General features: G+C 37.3%; 2 protein-coding genes across 2 annotated transcripts; one reads left to right on the top strand and one right to left on the bottom strand.

Annotated features, from left to right (window-relative positions):
* Positions 1-2669: 2669 nt before the first annotated feature.
* Positions 2670-5464, top strand: Dkk1 (dickkopf WNT signaling pathway inhibitor 1). The gene is made up of 4 exons (XM_010606292.3): positions 2670-3100; positions 3337-3499; positions 4626-4769; positions 4897-5464. The coding sequence occupies exons 1-4, from the start codon at positions 2855-2857 to the stop codon at positions 5148-5150; spliced, it is 807 nt and encodes a 268-aa protein (XP_010604594.1). The 5' UTR covers positions 2670-2854; the 3' UTR covers positions 5151-5464.
* A 13008-nt stretch (positions 5465-18472) lies between these two features.
* LOC104849756 (RNA-binding protein 3-like) lies at positions 18473-19501 on the bottom strand. Its single transcript, XM_033766626.1, has one exon. The coding sequence runs from the start codon at positions 19425-19427 to the stop codon at positions 18954-18956; it is 474 nt and encodes a 157-aa protein (XP_033622517.1). The 5' UTR covers positions 19428-19501; the 3' UTR covers positions 18473-18953.
* Positions 19502-21678: the final 2177 nt, after the last annotated feature.

The raw sequence follows: 21678 nt of genomic DNA, 5'->3' as shown, positions 1-21678 counted from the left end.
TATTTAAATTGGATAGTAGGATCAGGAAAAGACATTTTCACTCTTCAGGTGGGTAAGGGGTTCTTTCCCCACATTTCAATACCACACATAAGACACAAATGTACATTATGTAGTACAGAACATGTGCTCAACATGTTGAATATTGATATTAATATCTTCCAATGATGATACAGTACTTAAAAATCCTATTTTCAACCCTGTAATATCTGTGTGCCTGTGTAAATCTCCAGATTGGTAGGGTGATAAATTAGTTTTAAATTTTGAAGAGAAGTAGCCAAGTCTACATCATTAGATACAGTCACAATGAAACCTAAAACTAAATAAACAAACAAATAAATAAATAAATTTTAATTCACACGAGTTCTAAACAGAAGTTACCAATAAATCAGAGACATTTCACGATCATCCGAACTTGGGATGATGAGGACACCACTGTAACTAGAAAGACCATTATAGAATTGTCTCAAACTATTATTTAATATGACTTCAGAAATCCAAGGAACCAAAACACAGATTATCACCAAATGCATTTTAAATATACCTTCGCATTCAGATTGAGGATTAGAGTCTTCAAGACTATCATCGGCATACTCAGGGGTCTTCACAGTCATGACAGCAGTAGATCAGTATGTGGAGTAATTATCTGAATGGTGAATGTTTAAATAAACCAAATTAATACAGTAAAGGACACATGATCATCTTCTTCCCTGAGAACATTCTTGCCACTTTCTGGAGAAGCTGTGGGAATCTTCTTTTGTGAATGACTTTATGAAGGTGTTCAAAAGCACAGTGAATACTGCTGAAATCAAGTGACATCAAATAGAGACAGGCTTGTGAAAACATATGATGTGTCCTCATCCACTTTATTCACTGAACTTGGCACCTTGTGATGTCTGGCTGTTCCCCAAATTCAAAAATGACATGAAGGGCTTGTCTTCAACAAACTCGGGACTCTTTGGCAGCCATGACAGCAAATCTAAAGACACCTGTGAAAAAGGACTTCCAGAACTGCTCAGGAAGTGGTAAAAAATAATGGACAAGTGAGTTCAGAGTCAGTGGGAGTATTTGGGCGGGGAACATAGCTTAGTTTCTTTGACTGTAATAATTCTTTAAATATTTAAACTTTAACCATATTTTTATCAAACTGCATAGATAACCTAAAGATTAGAGGAGTACAATATAAATATATTCACTCTTTTCTATTCAATAGTGACTTTTGATAATCTCTTTCTCTGCAAACTCACACAGCTGTCCATTTCCTCACATTAACAACATCAGCCTGTTTTTAAAAATGATTCTTTACATTTCTTACCTTTTATTATTATTATTTTATTAGTATTGTATCTTTTACAGTGCTATAACTAGAATGAAGAGAATTTGATTCTTATTCTCCGGTGTGAGAATTGTCTCTAAATATTTATATTTACTCCTTACCCCATCCCACCCTAACCCCCTCAAAAAAGGGAAATAAAAAGCTATACCTTGGGTGGAAGAATGATGATTCCAGGGAACTAAGCTTGATTTATGTTTTTATTGACTAAAAGTTAATTATTTGTAATTTATAAGCACAACAACTTTCTTTTACACCAGAATGTTCTGTTAAATTTATATACTGAATTAAATAATGTGAAATTCTCTCTGGTTCACTTCTGGCTCCCTTTTTCAGGAGGTCGTGTGTTAAATCCCTGGAAGTGGATAAAATGCCTTCGTCCAGGGAAGGGTTTGACTTGGGATCAAACACAAGCCTTGGGATATGAAATACTGAGGAAATCAGGCGCTAAGGATTTAGGGTTTCTTATCTCCCTCCATTAGTCCTTCACGGAGAAGTGGGAGCCCAGGAGGCACTACTGACCCAGCACGGCGGACCCTGTGCGGTTTGTCTCTGGACACTTTGATCTCCCAAGTCTGTCTAATCAAGTTCATCTACGGCCGCGACCCACTGGATTCAAAGGGCCACATTAAATAGTTTGATTATCGAATGATCATTTCCCTCTTTCCTCCACCCCGATCTAATTTTCAAATGCCAATCTCTCGCCTCCGTCACTAAACTTCCCATCAAAAGAGAATTAGTCCTTTTTCCTTTTTATCGTCGTTTGATGTGCAAATGTTCTTCTCTTTGCACATTTTTCTCAAAGTGGAAAGGAGAAGTTGGGTAGGGCGGGGAGAAGCCATTGGAGGAATTTAGAAACAGGACAAAATCCAGACTCTAGAGGGTTGGTCTGTAACTTACACCTGGCCTTCTAGTACAGCTGTTCCCTAGGACTTTTGAATTATCGAGGAGGTTGTTTTTAAAACTGAATATTGTTTGCATGCTCAAACGGATATTGGCTTAAGGGACAGGAGAGAAAAGGTTTGGCAGTGACTATCACCTTTTGGCTGAGCAAGGCATTTCAGATGCAAATAATTCAAGCTCTACTGCCAGGCCCGAGCACCGAGCTCGCAGTTTCTCCCGCCCTCTGAGGTTCTTAGGTCCCCTGCTCTAACGTGCACTGAGATTCCTCACTTCAGAAGTGAGCAGGACGGCAGCGAAGACCGACGACCGTGCAAGGGAAGGGCTGGGTGCACGGTGTCAAAGCCCCCTCCCTTCAAGTACACAAACACACCCCCTCGCAGTCCCTCCCAGCGCTTTGAAATCCCATCCCCGCTTTGTTGTCTCCCCCCAGGGGCCGGAACGCTCGGAGCCCGCGGTATAAAGGCAGCCCGGGTGGCGGTGGCGGAGCAGAGCTGCGGGCGCCCTGCAGTCGGGACTCTGGGACGCCCGGGCCCGCGCCAGCACGTTTCGTTTCGCTGGGACCCGGCTTGCACAGTGACAACCCTCCGTTCTCTTTCTGTCTCCCTCTTGAATCCTTCTGAGATGCCGGCCCTGGGCGCAATGGGAGCTGCTCGCTTCTTCGTCGCCCTGGTAGCGGTGGCTCTGGGCAGCCACCCTCGGCTCGGAGTGAGCGCCACCTTGAACTCGGTGCTGGTCAATTCCAACGCGATCAAGAACGTCCCCCCGCCGCTGGGGGGCGCTGCCGGGCACTCGGGCTCCGCAGTCAGCGCGGCACCTGGGGTTCTGTACGAGGGCGGGAACAAGTACCAGGCCCTTGACAATTACCAGGTGAGAGGGGTCGGGGATCTAGGGACGCTGTGACCTTGAAGGGCTCCCATTCGGAGAGGAGGGTAAAGGAGGTGCTGTGTGTGTGAAACTGAGTGCCCTCCCGGAAATGCTACGTCTGGGAACAGTGGGCGGCTAGATTTGGAGAGGCGGACAGATAAGGACTGTGCCGAGCACCCGGCCCGTCAGTGTTGGTACCGGGAGGCCCGGGCTCCTCACCTCTCCGCTCCCTTCCGCAGCCGTACCCGTGCGCGGAGGACGAGGAGTGCAGCACCGACGAGTATTGCTCCAGTCCTGCCCGCGCAGGGGGCGCCGGCGTGCAGATCTGTCTGGCCTGCAGGAAGCGCCGCAAACGCTGCATGCGCCACGCGATGTGCTGCCCCGGGAATTACTGCAAAAACGGTGAGTCTTGGGTGGCTTCCTTTCCGAGTCAAGCCGTCTGCCTTTGAGTGCCTACCGGAGAAAGAGAACCTCGCCGTTCTGCGAATACTGGGGCGCCACCTGCAAGTAAATGGGTGTTCAAGTTTTCAGGTTCCATTCAAATAGTCCCGTTGCGAGTGTTTAGCCCGAGAGGAAATGAAATTCAGAGGTCGAGAGAGAGCTCTTTGTTTTCCTCTGTGTTCCTCACCCTAGTGGTCAACTAAGAAAGAAGACAGGGAGGCCATCATTCTGAACCAGAGACCTTGGAAGTGAGCCTTGTCTTCTTGCTACCCATTCCATTTTTGTTGTTGCTTTTGAGGTGACTGTCATGGTTTTGCTAAGACTGGCATTTTGTCTGCTATCCCTGGATTTTGAAACTTACCACCCAAAGGACAGAGCGATTTATCTGTGCTGGCCGTTTTAAAGTGAGATCTTGGTACCCTAGCATTCTGGTGTCTCCATCTTTCCTTCTCCCTCCACCCTCTGCTAAAGTAACTGCTCCTCCTCATAACCACAGATCCACACAAATTTAACTTCTCAAGGAGGTACTCAGACAGCCAAAGAGGTCTCCAGAAATAAACTTAGAGTGGCTACCCTCTTTAGTACAGAGCAGTACTCTAGGCTGAATTAACTGTCTCTGTAATACAGAAATTATACAGTGAAGTAACTGATGAGTGAGATAGTAATCTTCCAGGCAGCTGGAAGTGGGCTTGTTTAACTTGTCTGTGCCCTTATGGAACCATAGGCCAAGAATTTTATTTTTAAGAAAAAAGAATGTAAGTGGCTGGTTAACTTACCCTATTGTGATATTAAAATGGGCAGAAATTTCACTGGCACCATCGCAGTTATTGGGAAAATATTTTGAAAAGCTAGACTGGGGTTTTTGCATATGACTGTACGGTGTCGATTATACTGTTATTGATACTTTTGTCCATTTGGGGTGTTTTGCATTAATAAATACCAGGAAGGAAGTTTGGCCTGTTCTTAAAAGAAAGTCACTGCAACACACTCTCTCAGGTTGGCAATAACAGACTGTTTCTGTCATGGTTGGCTGTTAGCAGTAACATAGCACAACACTGGAATTAATTGCTATCCTCTGCTTCATTAGGAATATGTATGCCTTCTGATCACAGTCATTTCCATAGAGGGGAAATTGAGGAATCCATCATTGAAAGCTTTGGTAATGATCACGGCACCTTGGATGGGTACTCCAGAAGAACCACACTGTCTTCAAAAATCTACCACACCAAAGGTAGATCAAAGCACCTTAAGATCCATTCCTTCTTTTTAGCACATCAGTAATGGCTTCTGAATTGTCTTAATGACATGATGAAGGTTTAGCAATAACTCTTCGTTTCTTACTGTCTCCTCCTTCACAGGACAAGAAGGTTCTGTCTGTCTCCGATCATCAGACTGTGCTATAGGATTGTGTTGTGCTAGACACTTCTGGTCCAAGATCTGTAAACCTGTTCTCAAAGAAGGTCAAGTATGCACCAAACACAGGAGAAAAGGTTCCCATGGTCTAGAGATATTCCAGCGCTGTTACTGTGGAGAAGGTCTGTCTTGCCGGATACAGAAAGATCATCATCAAGCCAGTAATTCGTCTAGGCTTCACACCTGTCAGCGACACTAAACCAGCTGTCCAAATGCAGTGGAATCTGCTTATATAATATATGCTATGAAAACCTTTTATGACTTGTCAGCTCAATCCTAAAGGGTGTACACATTTTGTGACTGTAGTTAAGCATTCCAATAATACCTTCTGAAAGTGTGGAGTGTGAGAGCTTTGTTTCTTTATGGAACTCCCCTGTGATTGCAGTAAATTACTGTGTTGTAAATTCTCAGTGTGGCACTTACCTGTAAATGTAACAAAACCTTTAATTATTTTTCTAAAAGGTGCTGCATTGCCTATTGTTCCTCTTTTTATGTAAATTTTTGTATGCATTGATTGTTATCTTGACTAATATTATATGTTGAACTGAAATAAATAACTAGCTTATAATTCCTAAGTGCACCTCTCTTTCCTATTTTAATTCTAGAGTCTAGAATACAAAAAACTCTTGGATGAACAGGTGATAGGTATCCAAACTTTAGCATAAAAATACTAGCTTAGTTTCTGAATAAGCTAGCACTGTCTAAATGTTTACACTCTGTTTCACTCTTTGCTGTGACAGTCTTTGAAACAAAACTGAACATTTAATATCAGGAAATACTACAAATACAGCTAAGTTTTGGGACTGTGTTCTTAGAAGAGGTGTGGGTGTGTGGGTGTGTGTGTACACGTGTGTTCCAGAGAGACATAAATAGGACGTGTTTAAAGATGGTCAGATAGAATATATATTTTCTAAATGTAAGACAATGTTGAGTAATTTTAAAGAAATTGTATTTTCTATTGATAATTGAAATGTTCATGGTAGTAGAAGGTTGAATCTTACATTACTATATTAAAAATAATTTATTTCCAATAAATTAATATTACCTGAATGGTCAATACCTACTGGACAATGAAGGAAATATCCAGAAAAGCAAGACCAAAGTACTTGGTAGCTGGCAGGAAAATGATGTGTGCATGGAAATACAGTTAACAAGTGAATGCCAATTGTGTATGAGTAATTTAATTTGAAATATTTGAAATATCTTAAATATCCCTGCATATAAGGAAGACTTATTCTAATAACTTTAATTTAAAAATAATTATTAAATAAGCACGAAATCTCACATATCCCACTCTTCTCTTGCTAAGCAAGCTAATTGTTACTTCAACTGAAATCTAGTAATTGAAATAAGGATAGGAAAATATTGTTTGAAAGAAAACCCACTCCATGAAATCTAACCTGTCAAATTTGATATTTACATTAGGAAACCACCCTTTCAATTTATACTTTTTCTGCAGTATTCTAAAATCCTGCATGAAAACCACAAAATGTTGGGTTTAAGCCATTCACAGGATAGTAGTAACTGACCAATTGTACAAGTGTTTCCTTAAATAGCACAGATGTCCTAGAATGCTTGTTGTTTTTATGTTCCCGGAAGTGGCTTAGTGTCTAGGGACCCAGACAGCAGGACACCAGCTTCTTCTGTTGGCTCTTCACTGAGCGGGAACCAGAGAGGATGTCTGTGGGTACATTCCTTTTGTCTGGAAGTCTCAGCTTCCTCACACAAGAGAAACTTTCTTTTTCTACATGTGTTTGCTTTCTGAAGTGCCAAAAAGACCAATTCTAAGGCCTGCCATCTCCAATAAAGCACAATAGAGGAAAGGAAACAGGAAACACTTTCATGAAAAGAAGAAAGCAGGGGCTTCTGTTTAAGAGAGGAAAGGAGCAAAGGCTTAAAGGGCCTTGGCTATTGGATCCCTTCCTTTCCACTGGAACCTGCAGTGGCCCGAAACTCTGTTACTGCATCTCCCAGTCTAGGGCCAGAGTTCTAGTCCTGCCTGCTGCCTGCCTCAGGATTGGGTGGGAGAGAGTGAGATTAACCCAGGAGGAATAGGTCTCCTCATCTTACTGGGAACTGAGGAAGATATTGCCAGGAAAAAGAAATGGTACTTTTATGGAGTTGAGAAACTGTATCAAAATCATAGACATTTTATTAGCTAGAAGATTGGAAGAGGGCAGTCAGATAAAATACAACTTAAAAGAGAATCATTTAAGGAAGGTAGAACTGTTAGATAAAGGCTGCTTAAAGTGTTTTGTGGTGGTGGTTGCTTAAACTATTAAAAAAGAAAATGCGTGCATGTAGGAAGATATCACAATGAACTTTATCATTTTATGTTCACACATAGACCACATGCTCCCCATGCACTTGCTCTCTACATTGAGGGTCTTGCAGGACATCCTACATAGTAGAGAGAGAAGTGACTCAGTCTTTTTAATAATTACATTGTTTGTGGTATGTATGTTGGAATCATTGTACCCAATATATTTAAGCAGTCATCAATAATTAAGCTTTTTCCAGAGGTTTTATTCTAACAAATATTGTGCTATGGATACAAAATTACTTGTTTCTGTCCTCATATATTTATAGTATAGTGACTGACTTTTGATACAGAATCTAAAACTGAAAGGCATGGTTTCTCAAGCCACCTAGAAGGCCTGGCTTAGGTAAAATATTGAGGTGTCTGCTTATCACTAATCTAGTGATGATAAGTGCTTTTGTTTCCTCAAAGGAGAAGACGGGAAATACAGGCTTATCCTAACAAATTTACAGTAAACACTAATCTCAACACTCATTTGAAGGTGATGTGTTCAGCTTACTTGAATTCTAAAAGTTACCAAGCAACAAAAACAAAAATTAAATTCCTTTCCCCTTTTCAGGTTTTGCTAGGATAGCTGACTATTTCAACTACTAAAACTGTTGATAGCAATGAGGATAAGATATATTGTTTAAAAGCAAAAGTCAACTCAAATATGACTACTAGTATTTTAGTAGATCAAAAAATTTATGGACTTCCCTATAACAAAGCAAGTTTCACTAATTCACTCATGAAGTTAATAGTGTAATTATACATTTATAAATTGTATTACTTTTAATATTTCTAATTTCATAGCCATGTTAGTGCTCCACTGTCTCTTGTAGAAAATATTGATAAAGTCACTAAACTTTTCTTTATTTTAAAATTGACTTGTATTATCTAACTTTATCCTGTTGTCAACTTTCTTTTATAGTCTTAAAAAATAGAGAAAAATACTATTTGGCTTATAAAATGTCTTCCATTTAGTTTATAATGACAATTTCCATGTCTCCTAAAACACTACTCTGATTTATAAAATAAATTTATAAAATACATATATTATCTCTACATCAAAATCTAGAAAATATATGGACATCCGATATTTGTACAGATATGTGCACTGGTATAGGTCTTTATGTTTGACATGTGAAGACTCTTTAGAAACAGTCAATCGCTTCAATAATCTAGGACTACAATTTAGGTAATGCTAGGAATTTCGATTTCAGTGTATATTTATTAACAATAGTCCGCCCAGTGAGTACATTTAAAAAGGTGAGTACAGGCTGCAGATTTAGCTCAGTGGTTCTGCAGCCTGCCTCACAAGCACAAGGACCTGAGTTCAATCCCCAGTATGAAAAACAACAAAAAAAGATTAAAGTTTAAAAAAAAAAAGGTGTGTAAAACATTGGTTTGCACTGTTAAATAATTCACTATTTACCAAAGTAAACAATAAACAAACATTAATGCTTAGCATTGGTTCAATCGAGTAGTTAGAGCCTCAGAGCCTCTGGAATCAAATTGATTTGGGATGAAGGCATAGTTTCCTCAGGTTCTAACTGCATAATGGCAAAGAATATAACCTCACTGATAATGCAGAGAGAATATAGATTATTGTAAGTGTGAGAATGTAGAAGTGTGAGAATAATGTTTGCCATATGTCTAACCCATTGTAGGAAGTATTTTAGGTCTTACTATAGGAAAATAAAGCGTATATACTGTTACAGTGTACTAGTACCTGACAACATATTAATGATTAAATTAGTCTGTAGCACCTCAGAAAAGTGATAGCATTTGAACCACCATTTTCTCAAAGTCCTTTTATTTAAGGAAAAGAAAGCATTTAGAAGGATATCTCTATCCTTACTTCAGTCAGTAAATTTCAGATTAAGTAAAAATTGCAATATTCACCTCACCTAAAGAGGAAAAGAGAGCAGTGAGAATTTATAATTTCACTTAATAATTACTTTAAAATAAAAGTAATTAGAGTAAATTTTCTTTACTGTAGAAGTATTTAAAATACAAGAAAAAAAGAGCAAAAAAGAAATTAACATGAAACTTCTCCTAAAAATGAGTACAGAAAATATTCTACAGATTGGCTTCATTAAGCTGCTTATAATTTCTGTTCATTATAATCTGCACATTAGCTGTATGTTTTGTCATGATGAAAAAAATCTGTCCCCAGTATAAATAACCATTGAGCTTAGCTCTCCTTAGCAAATTGTTTAGCCTCTCAAAGACTCTACTTCAAATTCCTGTCCAAAGGTTTTCATTGGCTTGATTTTGTCAAGGGTTCATCTCTGGTCTGTTGGCTAGCTTGATTACACAGTTCCTACTATTGTATATAAACATGGTTGATTACATCCAGTACAGAATTCATAGGAACTACAGTATTTCTACAAGAAGAATTGTATAGGGACAGGTATCACATTTTTGAAGGATGAGAAGTCATTTATAAAGTAAAAAAGAAAGGAAAGGATATTGGAAACAGAGCACTGTCGGCAAAATTACAGAGCTGTAAAAACTTTAAAAAAATGCTTACTTACTAAGAAAACAGGCAATAGTCCACTTTATCAAGTATGTAGGGTATCTCAAAGGAACTTTTTTCGATCTTTGATAATAAATGTTGTTGTCTAGGAAAAATAGAAAAACATTTTCCAGCAACAGTTATGTATTAGGTTGCAATAGAGTCAACAAAAGAATGTTTGAGACATATATTGTTTTAAAACAATCAAGAGACTATCTGTAAAAACCATAGTTGTTTTTGTTTTGTCAAAAGGATTATAAAATAAGAACAAGATTACTTCCATACCCTCAAGAGTTGAGATTAAGAAAATTATGTTTGGGACAATTCTGCTTTTGACTGGAGTAATGAATACACAGTTTCACACATTATGGAAAGATGTGTTTTTTTTTTTTTTTGCCAAAAGTTGTTATTAAATAAAATAATATGAAATAGGCCATAAATATTATTAAATAGAAATTATTTTTTATGCTGGGAATTGAACCAAAAGCTGCATGTACTTCACAATACACCCTGGGCCTTAAATATGAAATTATCTTTGGAGAGCAGCGGGAACCACCTCCTTGCTATTATAAATTACTAAACAGATTCTATAGTAAAAAACAAAGTTGGCAGAAGACATGAAATATGGTTCAGCATAATTCCATATTACATTTTGCCACATTTAACAACTTTCTCCATATGAGCAAAAGTTAATCCTAATCTTGTATATATCGAAGTCCTTCACATCTTGGTGAAACTCTTAGATTGAAATTAGATGCAAATGAGAGAAACTAGTTGGATTGTGAGGGCTTTTTACATCTTTTGTAAGATTCCTCAAGCAATCACTCTGTCTGCTGACATAGATGTTCCTTTTTCTGAAGATCAGAGATCCAAACTTACCAGAAAGCTAATGAGATAGCATTTGTCCCCCAATGGAATAGTAACTTTGCAGAAATGCTGTATATACATTATAAAAATTGAAGAACAGGGGAAATGCTAAAATGTTCATTCACCTGATCCACATGTGTGTGGCAGCCCAATGCTTTATTGTGGGGGCAGTGATTGCTGGTCTGGGCTGTCCCATGTATCAGGAATTCTGGAAAGAATTGAAGTCAAAAATAGATGTTTGTTTTATCTTGTTGTCTTATCTTCGTTGGTTAGATATGTCATGTTGAGGTTGCATGTTTATGTTAAAGATAAATCATTTTAATAATTTCAGAGGATAGCATGGTATCTGGTGTATTGTCTTCTTTTCTTTCAAGTTTGATTTGCTTGATGATCAAATTACTGGTGACAGGTTCACTAAATGATTAATTCAAGGAAGTCAAGTTCACACAACAGAATGCCCTAAATGCATTGGTTTTGTTAAAAGTGTCCACCTTCTAAATCAATTACAATGCAACCTGGAAGTATTCCCAGTTTGCTGCAGCTCAGCATGTGCTTTGGATGTTTTGGAGGAACCAGAAAATATGTATTTTTCTGCTAGTGTAAAGGTGAATAAAGAACATTTCTGACTGCAAAACATGTTTACTTTGTCTGCATAAAGCTTAATGGTAAGTTAAACAGATTTCCTAGTTAAAAGTCTTAAACATTGAATTAAACAAATTATCTACTTACTGTTGATAATACCTAATCTTGTCAAAGGTACAAAACTCCCTGCATTGTCAAACAATACTAGTGGGAACCCTAATTAGAATTTCTTTTCAGAAAGTCAATTTGGAATGTGTTTAACATGTGAAAAGTCTTTGATGCAGTAATTTTAATTCTAGAGGTATGTTTAAAGAACAGAAAGATGGATAAATAAAAAATACATCTGCAATGGTATTATAATAGCAAAAATAGTATATGAATTAAATGTCAACAAAATAGAAATGTAGATGATTTATATATGTTATTAAAATATTCTGCAATCATTTAAATGATATGCAAAAATGTTCAGAATTATCCATGTATGAATGTTTGAAAAAAAATCCACATCAAATTTCTAATCTAATTTTAGATTGTCTATCTGGCAGTTAGGATCATTAGAACTATTTAATCTTTTTTCATTCCTTTTCATTTTTCTACAACAATCAGGCAAGGCATTATTATTATTTATTCTTGAGGTAGGACTAGAACTTGGGCTTGAGTCACAATTTTTCTTTCATATCAAGCAGATATGTTGATATGTCCCATTCTGATAAGGAAAATTATTGCTTGTGCTGAGTTACTGATAGTTTAGATCTGAAAGAGCCACCAAAACTTCATGCATTTGGAAGGTGATCGGACTGTGGGGACACCGTAGCTGACTGCTGTTAGGAGGTAGGGGTCTGGTTGACAGAAGCAGCTCAAGGTGGGCTGGCCTAGAAGGGCGTGGCTCCCCTCCTGTCCTCCCTTAATTCTGTGCCTCCCAGTTATCAGGACAGGACCAGCTTTTCCTCCTCTATGCCCTTCTGCCAGGCCATCTTAACATAGAGCCTGTGGACAATGACTAAAAATATCTCAAAATAAACTTTTCCTCCTTTAAGTTGTGGGTGTTGGGTGTTGTGCCACTGTGACAAAAAAATAACTGAGACTTCATTAATTTCCCCAGAACTATAGGAAAGGAAAACATTTTTCATTTACTGAATGAATTATTTTATACTCAAGAAGTACTGACTGAGAGAACTGCAATTGAGAAATCCTGCTGAATGGAAAAATAAACTAATAAATTAAAATAAAAGTAGCTGTGCCAAGTTCATTAAAATTACAACAAAACAGAACATACTGAAACCAATAATTTAAAATATCTGAAAGATAGCACCTGCCTAGCAAGCACAAGGCCCTGAGTTCGATTCCCAGTGTATATACATTAAAAAAAAAAATCCAAAAGATGGAAGAGGATATAGATAAAAGAAAAAAATAAAGCACAGTTTTGATATAATATACTCATTTTTTCTTCTGTTTTTGATACCATAATTGTCAATGGTTATATGATGCTCTGAATTTAGTATATAAGGGGTATATAAGTCATTAAAATACATAAATCACTTTAGCAGGATATGGCCTTAGGTTTAAACATTTTCATTAGTGAGAAAAATCTCACCATTCTCTTCCTGACAGCACAGTTAAAACTCTCTATCAGCTTGGTTTATAATCTTGCTGTCAGGGAGATTAAATTTCATAGCTAATATACACAGAATGCTAGAGACAAGGAAAAGAATAAAAATTATTCTGGGAATGCTGGCTGCGCATTTCAGTTTGATCAACAGTCTCTCTTACCTTTTTGATCAACTATGATGTCCTGACACTTAGGTGGCTGATTACAGTAAAGGTTTAAAGTAGACAAACAAGGTGTTCAAATTTTCTAAGGCTAGGGTCCATTTTGAGCAAACTTAAGAAATTGGCAAGGTTTTCCCCTCATCATGTACTTCATTCAATAACTTTCTCCTTGCTGCTGACAACCTCTCTCTTCCTCTAAGAAAATCAGTTTTCTTCTATGTAAAAGGGTGAAGATATGTACCATTGTACTTGATACACAGTGGGAATTTGATGAATATTTTTACTTGCCTTTTCATATTGTGGGACTTTTAAAAATGAAACCTCCTTTCAACAAAGTGATGCAATTGGCAGGAAATACTGATAAATACAACTCACAGAGCGTATTTCAGGAAGCAGAGATCATTTAAGGTGTTTTCTTAAAGTCACGTAGTGATAGAACCAGGATTTGATAACAGGCTGTTTTCTCCAAAGTTTAAGCTGATAAGTATTTAATCATTTACAATTTTCTGTAACCATAAGGTACTTAACAGTTACATTGAAAATAAGTTAAAATTTCACCTGACAACTTGGAAAAATGCTGCTTATTGAGTTTCTGAGTTGGGAAACTTCTTTTCATGAAATTCCATTAAAAGTATATTTGAAAAAATATACTATGTAGGACCTTTTTATGTTTTTAAAAAGAAAAAGAAAATATCAAATTAATAATACTATGCAAATATACTGTTAAAGTTAAAATGCAATATTTTTCCTCATTAGAGAGAAAAATTAATAAATTACTATAAAATTTATAAAATAACCTCATTGTTAGGTTATGCTATTTCCTTCATCTGGAATGATAATTTGTGCATAATATATTACATTAAAGACTACATTATGATAAAAAGCCCTTGCATTTAAGACCTACCAAGTCACCTACCCACAATGTGTACTGTGTTTCGTAAATGTAGTTTTTGTAGTCTGCTTATAGTTGCTTTTCCTTTAAGTCAAACCTTCAAATTATATCTTATGTAGGAGCAACTGCATTTGTGGTTACCATTTGCTATTTATTAACAAATGAGGGCTGAGTGGTTTCAATGTCCAGAAGAAGAAGAAAATCTGGTATAATTATACCATGGATTCATTTTAAAGTACTAAAAATATCAGGGACTCACAGGAGAAATATATCTAAATTCGGTGTTTCTTACATGCTTGTTTTTTTAGAACACAAAATTGATGAGGAAATCACAGTTCTGAGGCATGACTTGGAGGTAAGCTTGAACTTCTGCACAGCTGTAGGTCTCAGCATGGCGTGTACCACAAAGAGAGGGCTATTTCCTAAGCGGATGTTCTGCTGGGACTGTGAACGGATTCCAAAGTGTGTGAGCTGTCAGCTTGCCCTTGTTTGAGAAATGCTTCAGCCTGGGAGCTGACTCAGAGTACTCTAAGCTCACTGTTGCGGTGTTGCGTCATTAAGAAGGGATTTTACATGTCAGGTTAGGGGCTGGAAGAAGGAAAGGGCTCCCATCTATGTTTCTGATTACATTTCAAAAGGGGTGATTATTTTATAACGTTCACTGAGAAGAGGTTCCCAAATTCAGCTCATCATTTAAAACACCTAGAAAACTTCAAACTCCAGACACCTGAGTATTTGGTTTTTTTTTTTCCTCATTGAGTTTATTGGTACATTTTACGTGTACAGTACAGTTACATTCATTATTGGGATCCTGTACCTTTACATGACAGGTCTTGGTTCTCATATTTTCCCCTTGTCCCCGCCCTTCCTTCACGCCTCCTCCCTCCCCCTTTACAAACACGTCATTTCCATTTCTTCATTTTCTCATATTTTTTCTTTTCCCTTATTATCTTTCCCCTACCCTTCCCACTTTCCCTACACCTTTAGCCCCTTTCTTCCTATTTCACATTGTCCATTACATCATTAAGATCGTATGTACAATTATAGTTTTTCACACCAGAGAAACTATTTGGTATTCACATATGTGTGACTTATTTATTTCACTTAGGAGTATATCCTCAATATGTATCCATTTTCCTATGAATGAATTTAATTTCTCATTCTTTGTGGCTGAGTAATATTCCATTTTATAAAAATACCACATTTTCTTTATCCAGTTTCCAACTGATGGGCGGATGGGCTGTTTCCAAGTTTTAGCTATTACAAACTGTGCTGCTATAAACATAGGTGCACATATATCTCTGTGATATGATTCTTTTAATTCTTTTGGAAAGATACCCAGCATAGGGATGGCTGGGTCAAACAGAACCTCTAGTACCAGCTCTATGAGGTATCTCCATATTGATTTCCATAGTGGTTGCACTAGTCTGCACTCCCAACAACAAGGGAGAAGGGTTCCTTTCGCCCCACAACCCCGCCAACATTTGTTATTGTGTGATTTCTTGATAGCAGCCATTCTTTGTGGGTTAAGGTGGAATCTCAGTGTTGTTTTCATCTGCATCTCTTGAATGACCAGTGATGTGGAACATTTTTTCATATATTTACTTGCTGTTTTTACTTCTTTGTCTGAGAAATGTCTGTTCATTTCAGATGACCATTTTTGAATTGAGTCTTTATATTTGGGGGGGCGCTGATTGCTTTGAGTTCTTTATATATACTAGAAAATAGTCCTTTGTCTGAGGAGCAGCTGGCAAAAATTTTTTCCCACATTGTAGGTTGTCTCTTAGTTCTGTTGATGGTTTATTTTGCAGTGCAGAAGCTTTTTAATAAGATGAGATCCCAGTTGTTGATTCTTTCTACTAGTTCCCGTGCTACTGAGGATTTGTTCATAAAGTCTTTTCCTATGCCAGTGTCTTCCAGAGTTCTGCCTAACTTATCTTCCAGCAAGTTTAGTGTGTCTGTTTTAATATTTAGACCTTTAATCCACTTGGATTTTAATTTAGTGCATGGTGAAAGATAAGGGTCTAGTTTTAATCTTTAGCAGGTTGAGATTCAGTTTTTCCAACACCATTTATTAAAGAGGCTATCTTTCCTCCACTGAGGATGGTCAGCTCCTTGTCAAAGATGACGTAGCTTAGTACATCTGGATTTGTTTCTGTGTCTTCCAATCTTTCCATTGATCCTCAGGTCTGTGTCTTTGCCAGTGCCATGCTGTTTTTATCACAGTAGCTTTGTAGTATAATTTCAAATTGGGAATTATTATACCTGCTGCCATGTCTCTATTGCCTAGGATGGATTTTGCTATTCTAGCTCTCTTATGGTTCCAAATGATTTTTTGGATTCTTTTTTCTAGTTCTGTGAAATTTCTAGTTCTGTGTTGGAATTTCAATTGGCACTGCATTGGATCTGTATACCAGTTTTGGTAATATGGCCATTTTCACTATGTTGATTCTTCCTACCCAGGAGCAGGGGATATTGTTCCATTTTCTAATATCCCCTTCAATCTCTTTTTCAGAATGCTGTAGTTTTCAGTGTAGAGGTCTTTTGCTTCTTTTGTTAAATTTATTCCTAGATACTTCATTTTTTTTTTGGATGCTATTGTGAAAGGAATTGCTTCCCTAATTTCTCTCTCAGTGAGTCTATTATTTGTGTACAAGAAAAAATATTGATTTTTGCATGTTGACCTTGTATCCAGCTCCCCTGCTAAAAGTGTCAATTAAGTCTAGAAGTCTTTTGGTGGAGTTTTTTGGGTCTTCAATATAGAGTATCATATCATCAGCAAATAATGGTCTAACTTCTTCCTTTCCTGTATTTATTGCTTTAATTTCTTTCTCTTGTCTAATTGTTATGACTAATGTTTCCAGAACTATATTGAAGAGGAGTGGTGATAGTGGGCATCCTTGTCTTGTTCCTGATTTCAACATGAAAGTTTTCAGTTTTTGGCCATTTAATATGATGTTGGCTGTTGGTTTTTCATAGACAGCCTTTATTAAATTGAGATATAGACCATCTATTCCAATTTTCACAGGGTTTTTTTTTATCAAGAATGGGTATTGAATTTTGTAAAATGCTTTTTCTGCATCTATCAAGAGGATCATATGTTTTTTTCCTTGACTTTGTTAATATAGTATATTACATTTATTGATTTACATATGTTGAAACATCCTTGCATCCCTGGAATAAATCCAGCTTGGTCAGGATGTAGGATCTTCTTGATGATCCTCTGTATTCTGTTTGCTAGCATCTTATTAAGGATTTTTGTATCTATATTCATTAAGGAGATTGGTCTGTAGTTCTGATTTGGGAATCAAAGTGATACTTGCTTCCAGGAATGAATTTGGAAGTATTGATTCCCTTTCAATTTCATTGAAAAGTTTGAAGAGTAAAGGCAGTAGTTCTTTTCTAAATGTCTTGTAAAATTCAGCAGTGAATCCTTCAGGACCTGGGCTTTTCTTTGTTGGTAAGTTTTTAATTACATTTTCAATTTCACTGATTGTAATTGGGTGTTTAAAGTGTTTTTATCTCCTTTGTTTAACTTTGGTAATTCATGAGTATCTGGAAATCTGTCCATTTCTTCTGTGTTTTCCATTTTATTGGAGTACAGATTCTGAAAGTAGGTATTAATAATCCTCTGGATTTTTGTTGGATCTGTTGTGACTTCACCTTTTTCATTCCTGATTGCATGATTCTGAGCCTTTTCTCCCCCTCCCTTTTTGATAAGGTTAGCTAAGGGTTTATTGATTTTTTTTATTCTTTCAAAAAACCAACTCTTTGATTCATTTATTTTTGTATCATATTCTTAGTTTCCATTGCATTGATTTCTGCTCTAATCTTTATGATTTCCTCTCTTTTTTCAGCTTTGGGTTTTTATTGCTCTTGCTTTTCTAGTAATCTAAGATTCATCATTAGGTTGTTTATTTGAGCTTGCTCTGTTTTCCTAGTGTGGGCATTCAGTGCTATGAATTTTCCACATAGGACTACTCTCATTGTGTCCCACAGATTCCTGTATGTTGTATTGGCATTTTCATTTACTTGTAAAAACTGTCTAATTTCTTCTTTAATTTCCTCTGTGATCCATTGATTTTTCAGGAGAGTGTTGTTCAATTTCCATGTGTTTGTGAAGTTCCTACAGTTTCTTATGCTATTGATCTCCAGCTTGATTGCACTATGATTTGATAATATACAGGGGATAACTTTGATTCTTTTGCATTTACTCAGACATGTTCTGTGAGCTAGTATGTGGTCTGTCTTGGAGAATGACCCATGTGCAGCCAAAAAGAATCTATATTCTGATTCTATGGGGTGGAATACTCTACAGATGTATATTAAATCCATGTGTTCAAAAGCTTGGTTGAGTTTTAGTATTTTGTCATTGATTTTCTGCCTAGATGATCTGTCAATTTGTGATAGTGGGGTATTTAGATCTCCCACTACAATTGCATTAGTGAATATTCAGTTTTTCATGTTACTTAATATTTTTTTTTTCAGGTTTCATCTTTTTAATCAGCTCTGAAGGACATCCTAAACACTACATGAGACACAAAAGAATATTTTTTCTTCCAGTATTTAAAAAAAATGACATTCACAAACTTTTTCAAGAAGCTCGTATAATCATGATGGTGGATCTTGAATAAAAAACAGCTCTAGGCAATCATTTTTGATGCAGACTGCTTACAGGTACATTCAAAAATTTTCTAGTCATGATAAAAATTGTGTACAAGTTTTAAAAATGACCCTAGATACATGTTGATTAAAAAAAAATCAGTCTGGCCAATTTTTTCTTTTTGCCAGAAGCATAATCCTGAGAGTCCAAACTAAAAACTTTATAAGAAAGAAAAAATCCCCACACTCTACAAATGTCCCAGAAATTTCTTTAAATGGGGTGAAAAATTGAACACATGGAGCTTTCTAAAAGGTCTTTAACAAGGTACCTTGGGAGCTCAATTCAAAAATAGGCAATATACTAAAACAGAAGTTTCAGCGCAGCTCCAAAAATCTTTATACAGCGATTTGGAAGGATGATCCTGGACCAGAAGTGTTATTCCTTGTGTATGTCATGTGTACGTGCTCCTCAGTTGTCGTAATTGTCTCTGTAATTCCCTCCTGAATAGCGGTCATAACCACCCTGGCTTCTGCCACTATAGTCTCTGGATCGCCCATATCCATATCCATATCCTCCAGGTCGACTGTCATACCTGCCACTCCCATAGCCCTGGTCCCCACCACCTCTAGAGTAGCTCCGACCACGTCCATGGGCCCCAAAAGCACCCCCTCCTCTGGTGCCCCGGGCAGATTTGCCTGCATGGTCCACACGGATCTGGCGACCATCCAGGGACTCTCCATTCATGGCTCTCATGGCATCTGAGGCATGCTCTGGATTGGTGAAGGTGATGAAGCCAAAACCCCGGGATCGCTGAGTTTCCCGGTCCTTGACAACAACCACCTCAGAAATAGGTCCGAAGCTGCTGAAGTGGTCTTCCAGCGCCTGCTCATCGGTATTGAAGTTGAGCCCGCCGACGAAGAGCTTCCCTTCTTCAGAAGACATGGCAGTGAATTCGAATCCTGGGAATTAGAAAGTAATAAGGCCGCAGAGACAGCAAGCTCCGAGGAACACGGAGAACAGGGGTGTTACTTAATATTTGTTTTAGATAGTTGGGGGCATTAATATTTGGTGCATATATGTTTATGATTGTCATTTCTTCCTCTTGAATTGTTCCCTTTACAAGGATGTAGTGGCCTTCTTTGTCTCTCTTAATCAGTTTTGGTTTGAAATTTACTTTGTCTGTGAATAAGATTGCTACCCCTGATATTTTCTGGGCTCCTGTCACATGGAGAATTGTTTTCCATCCTTTTCCTTTCAGTCTGTGGGCTTCTTTTTGCACTAGGTGTGTTTCTTGTATACAACATGTTGTTGGATTTTGCTTCTTAATCTATTCTGCCAGTCTATTTCTCTTGATTGGTGAATTGAGGCCATTAACATTGATGATTATAACTGATATGTACTGACTTATTATTGTCATGTTATTGTCCTTTTGCTGACTCTTTTTACTTTTCCCACTCTCCTTTTAGTTGCCTATTTGATTTGGTGTGTTGGGCCTCATGGTTTTGTCACCTTCATTGTCTTTTTCTAGGATATTGCTTAGGATTCCTTGTAGTGCTGGTTTGGTGTTCATGAAGTTTGTCATGTGTTATTTGTCATGGACGTATCTTATTTCCCCATCCATTTAGAAAGAGAGTTTTGCAGGATACATCAGTCTAGGTTGGAGGTTGTTTTCTTTTAGGACTTGAAATACCTCACTCCAGGCTCTCCTTGACCTGAGGCTTTGTGTTGAAAGTCTGCTGTTATTCTGATGGGCTTTCCTTTGCATTTGATTTGTTTCTTTTCTCTTACTGCTTGTAGTATTTTGTTTTTCTGTTGGGTTTCTGGGATCTTGATTATTATATATCTAGGTGTTGATTTTTTATTAATTCTGTGAAGAGCTTTTTAAGTCATTTGTATTTTCTCCTGCTACTTCATGGATTCCTATCAGTCTTATGTCATTCTTCTTTGCATCATCTAGGAGTTGTTGGGTCGATTTCTCATGATCCCTTACTGTTTTTAAGAGACCTCTCTTTTCAGGGTCACTAACTGCTCCTATCTTCTATAGCTGAGATTCTATCTTTGCCTTCTTTTATTATGTTGTGTACACTTTCAACTGAGTTTTCAATCTCCTGCATATCTGTTTGAATCTGTTTTATGGATTCCACTTCTTTCCTGTGTTGGGCATTCATTGTTTCCATTTTTTTCTTATGCGGCCTTCATGGCTTCTATCATGGTCCTGAGCTTATCTATTTTTTTCTCAGTTTCTATTATAGAGGCTCGAATCATGACTTCCATTTTGCTCTCCATCTCTATGGTTATCTGGGAAATTATTTCTGATTTGAATTTTTCTAGGGCATGATTGATCTGTTTTGTTACTTCCTGTGATATGGTTTAGGATGTCCTGTTGATTTACTATCAGACTTTTCATCCTCATTGCCCTACTGTTTGCCATTGGTAAACTGGAAGTCTATCTTTGTGCCTTGCTTAGGTGTTTTCTCATTTTTATTTTTGTTGTTGGGTTGTCCTTGGTTTAATTTCTGGGTTATTACTTAAATCTTCCTGATATAGTTGCACTTTAGCTTTTGAGTCTCTAGTGACTCATCGACATTCTCATTTTCATAATATCAGAGAAAACAACTCATTAAATCAATTACAAGCCTTTATCCCAATTGATACAATCAGCAGCACAATAGGATCAAGCACAGCTTGCAAATTGACCACTTGTGGTAGTCATTAATCTATCACCTTTAAATCATGTGAATTAAATTAAAATCAAGGAGCAGCCCAAAATATATTTGCAGTGAATACACTTTTCAATATAGCATCTTAAACATTTAGGATGGGGGCTTAGACAGAGTTAGGATGAGAGGAGTAGATAAGTGAAAGAATTGGAAAAGGTTTCAAGTGAAGCCAGAGGACATAGAATGAGCATACCACCTTTAGGAAGCTATTAAATTCAACAGGGATGGACAGAGTGCAATAATAAAGACAAGAATATATCCACATACCAGTAATAGGGGCTCACTTTCCCTTGAAACTATTGACCCATGAGTGAGGTAAAATGTCAGAAGAAAAGAATATAAAGAAAAAAGAAAAAAATGATAAAGGAAAGAAATCTGAATGTGGGCAGGAACAGGAACAGGAACAGAAAGGGAGATGAGGGATAATATGGTGGAGCAATAGACTGAGTTGGAGAAAGAGGACAGAAAAAAGA

The sequence above is a fragment of the Fukomys damarensis genome, unplaced genomic scaffold, assembly GCF_012274545.1.
Source record: "Fukomys damarensis isolate Sample0158 unplaced genomic scaffold, DMR_v1.0_HiC HiC_scaffold_20, whole genome shotgun sequence".
Taxonomy (NCBI): Eukaryota; Metazoa; Chordata; class Mammalia; order Rodentia; family Bathyergidae; genus Fukomys; species Fukomys damarensis.
This window is presented reverse-complemented; position numbering and strand designations above follow the sequence as displayed.

What these genes read in the sequence shown, in the direction of transcription:
- Dkk1 (XM_010606292.3), top strand. Translation starts at nt 2,855, where the DNA reads ATGCCGGCCCTGGGCGCAATGGGAGCTGCTCGCTTCTTCGTCGCCCTG. An exon ending in CGGGAATTACTGCAAAAACG is followed by an intron (nt 3,500 to 4,625) that starts GTGAGTCTTGGG and finishes CTGCTTCATTAG; the next exon opens with GAATATGTATGCCTTCTGAT. An exon ending in AAAAATCTACCACACCAAAG is followed by an intron (nt 4,770 to 4,896) that starts GTAGATCAAAGC and finishes CCTCCTTCACAG; the next exon opens with GACAAGAAGGTTCTGTCTGT.
- LOC104849756 (XM_033766626.1), bottom strand. Translation starts at nt 19,427, where the DNA reads ATGTCTTCTGAAGAAGGGAAGCTCTTCGTCGGCGGGCTCAACTTCAAT.